Source organism: Tetrao urogallus (assembly GCF_951394365.1).
Source record: "Tetrao urogallus genome assembly, chromosome: 7".
Classification (NCBI taxonomy): domain Eukaryota; kingdom Metazoa; phylum Chordata; class Aves; order Galliformes; family Phasianidae; genus Tetrao; species Tetrao urogallus.
The window spans coordinates 29,106,355-29,121,209 of record NC_136820.1 but is presented as its reverse complement, the minus strand read 5'-3'; the positions used below and the strand labels follow the sequence as shown (position 1 = coordinate 29,121,209).

The 14,855-nt window shown below is 39.9% G+C and overlaps 1 protein-coding gene across 1 annotated transcript in view; it reads right to left on the bottom strand.

Annotated features, from left to right (window-relative positions):
* Window positions 1-3,423: 3,423 nt before the first annotated feature.
* Window positions 3,424-14,855, bottom strand: part of CDK6 (cyclin dependent kinase 6) — a gene marked incomplete at both ends in the record, with an annotated part of 119,630 nt that continues 108,198 nt past the window's right edge. The window contains 3 exons of the mRNA XM_079538133.1: window positions 3,424-3,576; window positions 5,992-6,127; window positions 10,093-10,143. Coding sequence (XP_079394259.1) covers window positions 3,424-3,576; window positions 5,992-6,127; window positions 10,093-10,143 — 340 coding nt within the window. The remainder of the gene's footprint in view (window positions 3,577-5,991; window positions 6,128-10,092; window positions 10,144-14,855) is intronic.

Genomic DNA, 14,855 nt, shown 5'->3' with positions numbered 1-14,855 from the left:
CCCCCATGAAGATATAAGGAGCAAGAGCATGATGTAAGCAGTCTCCCAGTTGTCTTTGTTCTGTCTCACTAGGAGCGTGGTTCCCCCATGCTGTCAGCCAATGCCAGTGCTTTGCCCAGCCAGAGAACAGTTCTCCTTGGTTTACCAGGGTAAGTTAAGCCTCGTGGCTTGGCAGGGCAGATGGGAATAAGAGGAAGCCTAAGACATGTCAGGGAAGGACTGCTGGTATTTCCTCCTGAAGAGATTTTGAAAAGGAAGTCATTTGGAAAGTCCTTGGGCCTTTGAATACATCCATTGCTACAAGGGAAAAAAGATCTTTTTCCCAGCCCTGTCAACACTGAATTTTTTTTTGTTGTTCCTGCCATTCCCACTGGATGTTTGTTCCAGAACATGACCACTAATGCAACCTTTTCCAAGCTATTTCTCCTGAATGCTCCCCCATATAACCTGATCCTATATTAGACGATGTACAGCACCATGTTGCAGGAGCTCTGCTTCCAATTCCACATGCCACCTGTGCTTTTTTCTGCTGCTTGCTTGAGCTTCAAGTCTGATACTACAAACTAGGAAATGTTGCCCCAACAGTTAATTTTCTGGCAATTCCCACCTTTTTCATTCATTCTTGGGCTCACAATAACCTTTGGCTTTAAGCATTACCTTCCCTCTTTTTTTATTTTGCCCTAACAATTTGCTTACAGTCAGCAACCATATTCTCTTCCAGCCTTTGTGTTGCTAAGCGCAGTACACCCAGCTCTCCTACCAGACAGCAGATGCACTTCACCATCTGAGAGTCTGGAGTCTAATTGGAAAGCAACACCCCCAAACCCACACCCAGACCCATTTTCAACCCATGTTAGCTCTTGGAGAGCTCTGGGAAAGTTCCCCGACAGCTGATGGCAAGCCAGTATCAGCTGAATGCCCTGATAGCGTATGTACGGAAGCTTGGCGGTACTAACATGTGGAATGTTTTACAAAGTGCTAAGCTGTGTAGAAAACTTTTCTATTGTTGCTGTTGCAAGATTCACCTGTATTTTGTCTCTGTTTGTCATTCTAATTAGTGTTTAAAAAATGTGATCAAAAATACCACCTTGGTCTATTCTTTTCTATGAATATCAAAGCCCCGTTCCTGCTCAGGTTTGCTGAATGGCAGAGGAACAGGGTTGGTTCAGCACCAGTACCACGGGCTCGCCGCTCTCCTTGGATGTATGAGCAGAGAGACCGGCAGAAGTGAAGCTGAGCTCAGAGCAGTGAGCTGCTGTGGCCGCTCCTTGGCCTTCAGCTTGCCACTGGTGGAGCTTCCAAAACTCTTGTGCTGTGCCTCTGCATTATCCTTGCGTGCAGATGCCTCTTATGTGGTCTTGCCAGGCCTAATATGCAACTTGCCTGTTCATGCTGGTAGGTTTTGAACAGGAACCATTCTGGGCATGAAGAAAGGCACAGGCTACTGCATGCATACACACAAGCGGTTCTTTTAAAATCTGGCCCATTTAAAGTAGGCATAATGTTAACTACAATTTGCACAGTTAAGTGTCTAATAGTAAAGAAAAGCTTTATCCAGGAGACCGGTAAGATCCACTCACCATCTTAGCAATGGGCCATGTCCCAGACAGTACTGATACCTGAAATAGAGTTAACAGTGAAGTGCACCACAGCATGCAGTCTGCCACGGGGCTGAGAAACCCGCCAGGAGACAGCTACAGGTTCCTGAGCCCTGTCTGGCACAATTACATCGCTCAATTCAGTGCTAAGGACCTGCTTTTGCCAAGCGTGCCGTGAGCAAGGGTGTAACACTGGCTCCATAGCCAGACGAGAAGAAACAGAGATGAGGAAGAGAGTAGCCTAAGGGACTGTCATAAGAGTAAGCAAAGCTGTCTGCCTCACTTCTCATCAGTTACACTGTAGTAGGGTGTATTTATATTTTTATGGTAAGGGTTAACTCGTTGGACCAATTTTTCCCCCAAGTCATATTCAGGTAAATGCACTGAAGTCATACAAGGAAATGGCTTTCATGGATTGAAAATATTTCTTTTTTTTTTTTTTTTTTCCCAGTACAGTATTAAAAAAAATAAATGCTTCTTTTTAAAATACTGAAAATATTTTTTAGTTAAGGTAAAAATACTAAATATAACATTTTAATGTAATATTTAAAATTACTGTTCTATAAAGGCATGTGAATTGCTTAGTTATTTTGACATTCAGTAATGGCACATTAAGCCTAGTGGAGAAGCATGTGCCAGTATACCACATGGTGGCTTAGGAGAGAAGCTCATGCATTTCTGCATAGAAAACAAGTCTTCTTAATAAGCAACATCTGAGGCATTTTGTGACAGTAATGTTCATGACTTGAGATGCATGGCGGCTGTTGTAGGTAAGGCAGCACAGTATGCAGCATACAGTTCCGCACAGGTAAATAACTGTACTTAACAAGTATAGCATTCTCTCCTTCCAAACTGGAAATATTTTTTCTATGTTCCTTTTCAGAGAATGACGACAACAGGTTAAAGATGAAAACCTGTATTCACTTTCATTGGATCTACTCGTGACTTTGAGCTGCATATCAGAAAATTTCAGAATGAGAGAAAGAAAGTGTGTTTGCAGCTGTTTGCAGAAAGGAACGATGGGTTAGATGATGGGTTAGAATGTGCATGGATTCCAACATAAACTGACCATTTGGAAGCTGAATGGATCTTTAAGAATGAGACCTCGGAAGTTTTTTTAAACACTTGCTTTTGAAACATACACACAAACTTAACTAGATAATAACTTGTTTGTGTATTAAAAAAAACCCTAAAAGCTGAGACATTTATTACGATCACTATCATAACTGTTGTTTTTATAGAGCGATGAAATAACAAAATAATCCATCCAAGTTTTCAGCTGGGGAAGGACCTGCATGTATTCTGTGAGTGCACAGTAGCTGGGTGTATTAATGTATGTATCAGTTAACTGCAGGTTGCAGAGATCTGATACTTCAATGCCATTCTTTAAATATCACTCTAAGAGATCACACCATCATAATAAAAGTACCAAATCATGCTTCAGCAGCTAGAGAGATTGTATCCTGTTTTGGCAGTGACTTGATCATCCTACTCCACACTGGCAGCATTCAATTTTAGAAGGATAAAACGGCAGCAAAACTGGTCAGCAGCTTCTCTTCGTCTGGAGTTTTCCCAGGCAGATAAACAAGACAAAAACAAAACAAACATAAAGCTGCAATGGGAGCAGGCCAAAGCCCTGGCCCTTGCATTGCTCTGATGAAAGTAAACTACGTTGATTTCCTTGGATAAGCACATTGCAATCCCAAAACGAAAGACAGTGTGTAAAACCTCCAAACAATGATCTTCACTAGAACAGCCATGTGGTTTGTATGGGACAGTGGCCTTGTCAGCTACACATCTTGTTCATTTATAGGTTCATCTTCAGTCAGCATTGTGATGCATTCACCTCACTGGAGTTTTGGCTGGATGACATGTGAGAGTCCAGATTCTCCTTGCATTTCTCCAGACCATGGAAATATGGGTGAGACAGGGCAGCATAGGCAGATATTCTCTTGGCTGGATTGAACGCTAAGCATTTCTGTAAGTATGAAAAGAAGTTGTTTTTAACTACAGTGTAGAGTTAAAATTGTTAACATCGCAAGTCACAGCCCATTTTTATCAGTATGAGACACAACAGGGTCACAGACGGTGCTGCGTGATAAAGATGACCATGCACATTAAAACAAGTAGTGGGGCAGTGGGCTTACAGAATCCCCAAGGCTGATAGAAAATACCAGGTTAGAATATTAAAGTGTTCATAGTTTAGGAAGCCTCAGAATTCATATTTTCTTGAATTCATATGCACAGGACAGACTGCCTCACAGGCTGCAGGGAACAACTATTTACAAACGGCTTTTGAATCCTCTCAGTACTCAATGCACTGCTCTTTTGTGCTTATACAAACACGGAGTGCTTTCTAAGGTATGTATTAATTCCTAGGGTCAACATCTCTATAGAAGTTGAATCTTTGACTTTATACCCTTTGTGTGTTAATGTTAAGCATTCAGTTTCCTACCTTTAAAACAAGCAAACAAACAAAACAGAAAAATTCCATCATGCTGAAATAAAAGAAAAATCCAAAAGAATATTTAATATTCATCAATGCCAGTCTGCAAGTGTGCTGAATACTCATGCTGTTCAGTACCATCGTCTCGTATTTTTCACTGACTTCATGTAAAGTGTTGTCTGATGATGTAGTTATTTGGGCTTTAACTGTTTGTTTAGACTGCATCCATTTGAAAAATGGCAAACTGAACTCTTGGACTCTTGCAGTGACTCTTTAGGACTAACGTAGTGCAAATCTGCATGACTTACCACTGAGCTGAAACCTTTAGAACATGGCTTTCTGCCATAATAATGACAGCAGTAGGGCTGGTCAGTATGTTAAGCATTCCCAGACAGAAGTACTTTGATAATGGATTTCACTTCTATATGTAAGAGAAGTGATGACTTTAAACTATTTCATTCGGAGTCTTTTCAGAGTTGTGCTGAAGTGATCATAGATCTTAGGTCTATTACTCTTAACTTGTTCCAAACCCCTACCTGCTTGTTGCAGATTCATTCTTCTTCCCTAATTTTCAGTCTAATTCCACTGTTTATGTTCCAGTGATGGTAGAGTCGTATTTTAAGGTCACCTTAGAAGCTCTTGTATCATCCCACTAGGAATTCTCCCTCTCCTTCATAGTTGTACTTTGCTTGCCTACTTTCCAGATGCTTTTCCCAGCCTTGGATCAGTCAGCTCAGAACACTCTCCATACGTTTTATACCTTGGTCTTTTCCTTTGCTTCACCTTCAAATAGCATTCATCCTAGTGCCCTTGTCTAAGCAGTTTCAGCACTCACTTACTTTACTTGCATCAGAATTTCTATCATTTGACTCTTGAAATTTAATTCAGTGACTTTCTATTCCCTTTCATCTGTGGATCTCAGTTCTCTTTTTTTTTTTACCTAACAGTAATGGCTTCCCACCTTACCATCTAGGCAAAGATATTTTTCTCTTCCTCCTTCCCATCATGCCTCACACTCACTGTGCCGTATCCATATTTTACTACTTGTTTTTGAATCTAGTTCTTTTCCTATGTCTAGCTTCCATTTCCAATCTGCCTGCAAATACAAAAGATACATTGCACTTCTGTCATTTCAAGTGTCCAGGTGTGGTCTACTTTACTGAAGCTGGGAGCTGCAGTTATAACAACAATGGAGAATGACCTGCTGCTGTACAAATGTAACTTTGGTTGGAGCAGCTGAAATGATGCATCAAATCTTTCAATATTTGCAATGAGCCCTCTCTAAAGAGCCCATATGAACTGAGATCTTTCAAAGACTTTCAGAGAAGAACTTTAGCTAGATTTAAACAACAGTAAAATGCAAAGTCATTCTCAATATTCAATTTGAAGACTGAACTTTAGAGTCAAGGTTTCTAGCAGATCTATAAGAATGTTGGAAATAATTGAATCGACTTACATGCTACTAGTTTTACAAGCACAACTTGTTTGCTTCTGTTCAATCCTGCCAGCTGTAAGAGGCAATGATTAAATGGCAAATTCCAAATCTCAACTTTTCAGTACTCTGATTCTGATGTAATCTGCCTATACAGCCCACTTCCTGCTTTGCACTATCCTGTGAAAAACGGCAGATCATTTTCTGTACTTGTATCAGACTAGTATTAGAAGAATGGCTTCTAATCGGTTGCACAGTAGCACTCAGTAATGAGGATCAAGGCAGAAGATATGTCAAACAGGTCCTTCTGTGGCAGTTTCCTAGCCTTTATCTGTCCTCACCTCTGACACCTCTTGAGCCAAATATGGTGTCTTTGTGTTGATGTTTCACAGATATACATGAATTTGTCTACTTGCTTTTCTGCTTCATTAGTAACCTCATTAAATGGAAACAGAAATGTTTCTTGGCATGCAGCTATCAGTCATGCAGTTTGAACAAAACAGATGGAAACTCACAAGAAGCAAGTCTTTGCCCATTTCATCAATATCTGGTACAAATTTTTCAATAGGTTGTGCGGGTCTGGAAGCAAAAGCATTTCTTGGAAGGGCAACATCGTTAGGCCAGTCCTCTTCTTCTGGGAGTCCAATTACACTGTGCAAAGCAAAGCATAATGTTAGCTCTGGACATCTACGCAGTCTCCGTTTTGTATTTAATGTACTGAGTGACAATTTACTTTATGATTAAGTCTTTTAGTTCAAATGAGATTAGTTGAACAGTAATGCACTGATCACTGTGAATAGAGGGTGATGAGTGTAGGTCTTCAATGTGCTTGGCAGAAATCATTCTGTGGCCAGCACGCTTTTCTGGCCTAGGTCTCAATTTTATGAGTCTTTTTTGTTGAAAAAGTGCTGAGTGCTTTGGAAGAAATTTGCTCAGCTCTTGACTGGATGGTGCAACATATGTCACTCCAGGATGATTAAAAGCAGTAAGTTTCAAAGGGGAATTGCATGCAAGGACCTTTATTCACAAGAATAGAGGCTGAGAGAAGAGTGTGGGTCAAGATGAGGGTAAGGCAATAAAAGGGATGTTTCATAATGCTTCAAAGCTATGTGCAGTAATTGTTGCCTAAAGTTAAACAATTTATTTGCTTCACAATACAGGTTTTAAAGCCTCAGTTCAGAAGTGGCATAGGACTTCAGTATCTCTGTGTTTCTATTTGCCTTTGTATTTTATTTTTTCTTTACTTTTCAATAGAATATTTGAATTTCTTTTTATCATTTCTTACCTTGTTACTTTAAATTCTAGAAGGCATTTAAACTCAGTAAATAACTATGCTAAGGTTAAAATAAAATAAATGAAATAGTAGGTAAACATCCAATACTGGGTCATGTCTCGTACATTTCATGTTTTAGTCTGAAGTTAATGTTTGTGGTAATGAAACATCAGTTTCTCATGGAAATTCTGGAAAAGACCTGACATTCTATGTCAGGTTTCAGGGAAAACCAAATTATACAGCCTGTAAAGTTGAGATTTTCAATTCAAATGCTAACAGCAAGAGGAGAAGGAACAAGGAAAAACTTCACTAAATCCCTGGGTCTGCAGTAAGCCCAGTGCCACTAGGGAGCAGCATTGACCTTTCTTGCTGAAGTTGGTAATAAGGCTGGGTGAGGCCAAAGGCCAACATTTTGATGTAAATCATAGATTACCTGAACTGAGTGGAATTAGTCCAGCTCTATCTACACGGATTTTAGATTATAATTTGGCTCAGCTAAAATTAACATGTCCTCAAAACAAAAGTGTGACTAGAAGGTCAAAGCAATTAATACCTCAGAGAACTTTACATCTTACTGTATCAGAAAACAACAAAGCTCTTGGGAAAAGATGAGTTAAATCTGTCTGAAAAATTACGATGTTTTAATCAGGACAGGTATGTCAGGGGTATGGTGCAGCACCCCACAGTGGTTATAGCTGCATGATCAGCTGTTTGAGGATCCGAACCTGTATTAAACATAACACAAACAGCACTGTTGGAGGACAAAGGAGTTAAATATTTTAAATAACATTGAAATCTAGCCTGCCATTCAATTGTGTTTGGCCAGTCCCAGGCTTTTTATTTTTTGTACGAGAGAGCATGAAGAGGCCAGAATTAGCACAGGCCCAGGCAAAGCTAACAAAAGAAACCAGGAGGCAGCCAGTCAGGCAGGTAGGGCGGACAAGACCAAGAGTGGAAAGATATTTTTAGTTATGCGCTCCTGCAGAATTCAAAACTCTTAATAATGAATGTCTAAGAAGATGCCCTCACTCTGGTCTTGTAGCATTACCATTTCAGTGACTAAGTTTGGGTGTATCTTGGATGAGTTTCACCTCCTGCCAAACGTTCAGGCCTGGTCTTGAGAAATGCTGAGTACTTTCCGCTCCCGTTGATCACAATGAGAGACAAGTCTGCTCATACCACTGCAGCATTTACCCTGAAATCTGTGAGGATATCCCACATGCAGACAGTGTCCTAGAAAAGCAGGACACTGTTTGGGGCAACCTCCTAAGGATTTACCCTCAAGCACACTGGAATTTTACCTGAGGCAAATCAGCACATGTAAAGCAAAGGCAGACCACAGCCCGATTATATGAAAGAATACATCAGTCCAGTCTGCATGAAAATCCTGAAACTACTTTCTGCCCAAATTTGTCTGGAGAATGACTCACTACCATAGAAAGAAACAATCCTCCTACAAGAAGAGCTATGCCTAACTGTATGGGGTTGTCCAGCTGTGAAAACACAAAATAAACACTATTTTACCCCCCAAACCCAAACAAGTGACTTCTGAACTATTTAAGGAGAAATGTGAAAAAGAAGCAAAAGCAAACTTTCTCTTTAAGTAAATGTATAATAAGGAATTTCTTCTAAAATTAGCACTGCATTTTCTTTTCTTGATGAATTCTTTTCTGCACAGGTAATCGCCCCCTAGGGATGGAAAGATCCTGCTGGAAGTTGCTGCTACTGGTTATGTATTTAATCCTATCCCAATTAATTTAGATTTTTCCTCTTAATTATCATTAGTAAATCAAATCAAAATCCCTAAAAAAAATCACAGCTTTTTTTTTTTTTTTTTTCCCCTCAAAATAAGTTCCATGTATCAAAACTATCTTCATTTAATAAAGCAGAATATTGCAGGACTGAAAGAGTAGCTTTGGCAGAGGAAAAAGTAAACTTTGAGGATTGATTTTTTTGGATTATGCAGGAAGAGCTGTTCAGCGCATGACAAATTAACCACGCAAGTGAGTCACATACACTGGTATGGCATGCAGGAAAAGGAAGTCAACTGTGTGAAATCAAGACCTGCAATTTAGGAACCTCATACTAAATAATGAAAATGCTCAGAAGCAGATCTGTTAATGACTTGAGATATGGAAATATGGCTAGGCAGAAAAATTCATTATTTATTCTAATTATGCTCTTTTTCCTAAAAAATTTACTATCTTGTGTTTGCAGTATCTTTAACAGAACAGAGTTTCAACGTCTCCTTTTTCTCCCTCTCTCACTTTGCCTGTCTGTTTCTTCCTTCATGAACATCAGCAGATCTTTGCAGTCTCTCCACAGGAAAAAGGAACGCAGTGGTGCAGAAGTAAACAGGCGTTCGTTCTGTGGCATGGAATGAGACCTAAGTGGGTCTGATTTCCTAATGAAGTGATGTGTACGTGAATCTTCAAATTACATGGCTCTTACAAATTTAGAAACATTCCTTGCCCTGAAGAGCTCTTACAAGAAAAAATTAAAAAAAGATATATTCCTACTTAATTAACACATCGGTAATATCGGTCATTTTACAATTTATTTTTTGGTCGCTTCTGTTTCTAATAAGAACATACTTTGGAAAAGACTTAATCTACCTCAGAGACTTCAGAGCCTCTCCACCTCCTCAACATATTCTGTACATCTGAAGAAGAAAAACACAAACTCCTTGAATTTAGAAAAGGTTTTAAAGGAAAGCCTATTAGTCAGCCTCTGACAAAATCTACATTATGTGCTGCTAGTCCTTCTATTCTCATAGTTATCTGGACTATTAATTGTTCTAGCAGGTTATACAGTATTTTTTAAAAGCTAAACTATTTTCTCATGTACAGAAGGCTTTCCCATAAAGAAGCTGTTGGTAAGCATCCTCGACTTTTTAATTTGATTGGCATTTTAAAGGATTCTAATGTTATTTTCTGAAATACACGAGGAAATTACTGAAAAAAAAAATGAAAACTGCATTTGTTGCAACAAAAAATGCATTTGTATTTGAGCCAAGAGAATCTCTTGAAACTAACTGCTTAGGAAAACTCATGAATAGTACATGCACAGTATGTTTAAGAGATTTAAAAAGCCCCAAACAGAAGCTTCTCGTAACTTCCTGATGATGGCTGCTAGTTCTGCAGAACTCTGTTCCATGCTGCTTCCTCCTCCCACTCTGACAGAGAATGCATGGAAATATCACGTTGCATAGAGTAGCAACAGGAAATGGGCTCTAGGAATACTTAGTTCTAGACACATTACTGCATTAAAAACACAGCAAAGAAACCTCACGGTATTTCAGTATTAAACATATATTGACATAATGCAACTGGTTATTACTTACTCAAAGATTTTTCCTAGCTGATCAACATCTGAATTTCCACGGAAGAGTGGTCTGAAAGAATAAAGAGATATTTTTTCCTTTAATTAATGTGAAATTTTATTTGTCAGCTGCCAACGTAGAGTGAAAGCTCGTTATTTTTCTGCAATCTCATTTCTTTTGCCTTCATATTTTATCCAGTCTTTGAGAATATTTTTCTACTAAACTTGATAAGAACCAGGACAGATGGGAAATATTTTTGAATATCCTACTTTTTAGAATTTAATTGCATCCTTCAACACGTATAACTTTCTCTCAGCTAATGCTATCCTATATATAATCAAAACAAGACAGAACATAATGAACTGTTTAGAGAGACAAAAACAGAGTGAAATGTCATGCATTCATTAAATTATAATACAACTGGAGATTAATTATTATCGTATAAATTCAAAATTAAATTCTTTTTATGTTGTATATTGGAAACATACTTCCACCAAATTTAAAGGATCAAATAAATGACAATGGATTTATGAAGGTCTGTAAAGAATGGGGTGTGAAGCGATACAGAATTTACCTTGAGGGAGAGGAATACTTCTGCTGCATAAATATATTCAGGAAAGAAACAAATTAATTGATGGAATTGCTAGAGCTTTCAGAAAAAGACAGTGTCAAAAATTACTTTCAGTCAGTGGCACACAGTTTTTCCTCTCAAAGTGAAATTTAAAATATTTTTACTCTGTATGACTGTATTGCCATTTTGGTCTACAGTACAGCAGGTTGTGATGAACAGTGCAGTTTGGTGTCTAAATTCCCAAGAGATTCACAGAATCACAGAATAGTAGAGGCTAGAAGGGACCACTGGAGATCATCCAGCCCAACCCCTTGCTAAAGCAGGTTCCCTACAGCGGGTTGCACAGGAAAGTGTCCAGGTGGGTCTAAAATACCTCCAGAGAAGGAGACTCCACAAGCTCTCTGGGCAGCCTGTTCCAGTGCTCTGTCACTCTCAAAGTAAGGAGGTTTTTCGTCATGTTCAGATGGAACTTTCCATCTGCAATTTGTGCACACTGCCGCTTGTCCGGCTGCTGGGCACCACTGAAAAGAGCTCTCCCACCCAGGAGACATTTATAAGCATTGCTAAGATCCCCCTCAGTCTCCTCCAGGCTGAACAGCCTCAGGTCTCTCAGCCTTTCCTCATAAGGGAGATGCTCCAGGCCTCAATCATCTCTTCAACCCTCTGCTGGACTCTCTCCAGGAGTTCCCTGTCTTTTTTGCAGCCTGCTAGTCAGGCTACCCCTCTCTCTGGATCACAGCCCTCAGAAAACACTGCAAGCTATGAATTTATGGTCACAGTTCCCAAAACTATTCAACAGAGACATGGTGACTTTACAAACTAAGTATTTTCCCATGCATCTTTGATTATGAAGAAAGGTCAGTACTTTCATGTCTCCCTGTACACTCCTTTTCTTCTCTCTGAAAAGGTCCTAAAAAGCTACATCCAGAGCCACCATCTTCACTGTTGCACTTCTCAGGATAAAACCTCTCCTGTCTACACTGGGAGAACAAGAAGTACTCAGAGACAGTCCTTCCCCTCTCACTGCCCATAGGCAGAAGCAAATGTAGGATTTGGATCCCCTATTACTAACTATGAGTTCATTGTGAGAAATGGTGCTTTATATGTTGCAGCTCTCACATGCAGAGCAGGGCTATAGGCCACTACTTATCTGTGGGTCAGCACCAGATACACCCAGATAGGCCCAGAGGATGGTGACAGGTCTCAGGCATAATAAGCCCTGCAGAAATCTGTGCCACTAAGAAAAAAAGCAAAGCAATAACTGGAGGACATGCTGACCATCTTTGATGAGCTAAATGTGCCTTTTGCCTCTATGGTTGCTGCCACCCAGATCACGTCCTATCAGCTAACACTGCAAACTGCTTCGGGCAGAGACACAGTGAACAATTTAATCAAACTCAATTTTAAACTATATGACATCAGATTTAAACTGATGGGCTAAAATGTGGCAGTCTGGTACTTGTCCATAAAGGGCTTTTTTATTTAGACTCTGAAGAGATGATAAATGATAGTATGCATTGCTTCTTAGGTGTGCATGCCACTTATTAATTGCAGTCTCTTTGACAAGACCACTTCAACTCATACCTACAGATTTCTGTATTTTATAAGCTTTACGGTATCTGGCAATAGTACTTTTACCAAAAAACAGTGAAGCAACTTCACAAAGATATGAGCATCTACTGCTGTCAGATTTGAACCTGATTTTCAGGATGGTCAGTAGCTACCATCCCAGTACTACTGTGGCAGCAGATACACCGATACCTTCCAAAGTCAGACAAAGGAACAACCTTAGGCACGGTTCTGAATGACTCGCACGGTTCTGAATGACTCGTTAAAGTAATTAACATACAGCCTCCATCACCTCAAGAAATTCATTTTGGCTCCAGTATTAGAATATTGGAGCCCTTTAAACTAACAAAATGTACACAATCAGGCAATTCTATCCATGCAAATGGAAAGCAGATTTAATGTTGCAAAACGTATGCTGAATTGTGTGTTATGTGAAAGCTTGGCAAAGTCAGCCTTGTTCGCAAATCACCTTAGGCAGTGTCATGCCAAAACAAGTATGATTCTTGGGATTTTTAAGAGAGGTTTTTCCCATCACTGCTGTTGTCTCAGATTCACTGAGGGCTGAGGAAAGAATTTAAATTCTTTTGAATATATAATTATACAACACAAGGTGACCTTCCAACATACTTTGATATTTCATCATAATGAAGCATTATGAATTCATCTTACAGACTCCTATCCATCCCACCATCATGACTACAACAGAATGCCAGCTCTAGGTTAGGCACAACTAACGTAATGAAATTTGCCTCGTGAATTTTGGCTGCCAGTTCAATTGGAATATTGGATGGATGATTGGGGAAGTAGATCTGTAGATGCACTTAATCAGCAATTGTATGAAGATCTCTGCTCACATTTTGGCACTAATTATTCTTCAGTAATGACTTGCCAGCACTACAAGTCCAGTACACCTTGGATGGGAATGTTCATCTTAAGTCAGTATTTTTTAATGCTATTCTTAAAGGTAGATGATAGTTCTCCCAGTACCACTGAACTGGAAGCACGCCCAGCAGCCACAAAAATGTAAAGTATCACCTTTGTTCTTTGTATCTTTCACTTGACTCACTCACCCACTCACTCCCTGAGGTCTATTTATGCAAGCTGAATCCAGAAGTCCTTACTTGGGGATATATCCTCCCTCTGTGATGATAATCTACCTGAGACTACTTAAAGAGAAGGCTTGATTTTGTAAAATTCCTTATTTTTTTTCCTTAAGAAAGGCAAGGAGCTGGATCTGTCTCCTGTGACAGAAGATATGTCTGCCCTATGACCTTAAAGAACTCTATGTAAAATCTGTGTGTGTGTATACCTCAGGAAAGAGGGATATTCCAGTGGAAAGAGATACACTTCCCTTCTGTGCGTTTCCTTATCCTCTCAACCTTCTCTGACTTTGCTTACCACAAAATCCATGCTCTGAGGGATGGACCACTGCATAACACCACTGCTGTTATGAACCACACAGAAGATAGGACAGAAAGAAATACAGTGCACCAAAAGACTAATTTAGTTTCCCCATTAGTTCAATAAATCTCAAATGTTGTCATGCTGCCATATTTTCCTATTTTTGTTGGTTGCTGCTGTGTTTTGTTGTTGGTTTTTTGCTCTTTTTGTTTTGTTTTAGGGAGAAGGGAGGAGGGAAATCTTACAAGAAGTCTACAGGTCTCTGTCCTGTTTCACCATTACTTCTCTAAACCTTGGAGCTAAACTTTTATTCACCGCTCCTTGAAAAGTACCCACTGAATGGAGGAAAAAAAATCTTTATTTGTAAGGTGAGACCAGAATGCCCATAGCTTACAGATCTAAAGATGAGTTGGAGATGTCATATTATAAATAAAAATGTACTTTTGAAAGCTAGGAGCTATCATGGAACAAGATCCTGAGCTACAGATAGGATATGCAGCTACATAGTTATGTGGATATTAGCTAGGAGTCCGCATTGTGACTCTTTTTACTTAAATCTACCATTTGTATGGTAGTCCAATACTGGTGAGGTGCTGGAGTGCTGGGCTCCTCAGCACCAGAGAGTCAGGGACATACTGGAAAGAGCACAGGGAAGGGTCACAAACGGACTGGAGCATCTCCACTATAAAGGAGGGCTGGAGAGAGCTGGGGCTGTTCAGTGTGGATAAGAGGAGGCTCAGGGATAAACTCATCGATGTGTTTAAATATCTGAAGGAAGGGTGCAATGAGGACAGAGCCAAGCTGTTTTCAGTGGTGCCCAGTGCCAGGACAAGAGACACGGCACCAAGTGGAAGACAGGAGGTCCCTCTGCACGAGGCAGCACTTCTGTGCTGTGTGGCACCAGAGCACTGGCACAGGTACCTGGAGGCTGTGGGGGTCTCCTCTTTAGCGATCATCAGAAGCTGGGCACCCTGCTTAGGCGGGCCCTACTGGGCCACATAGACCCAGAGGATCCTGCCCATATCAACCACACTGTGATTTGTGATAACATGGAAATAAAAACGGATCTCAACATAAGGCTGAACTGTAAAACCTAACATACCTTGAAAAAATTAGCATCTACTTACAGTTTAGAAGGACTTAATACTACTAATTCCTTGGCTGAAAGGCTCACTTATACGTAGCCAAACCAGTAAGATTTTATTATTCTCCAACTTTCCCATTTCATGCTGTTGTTTCATAC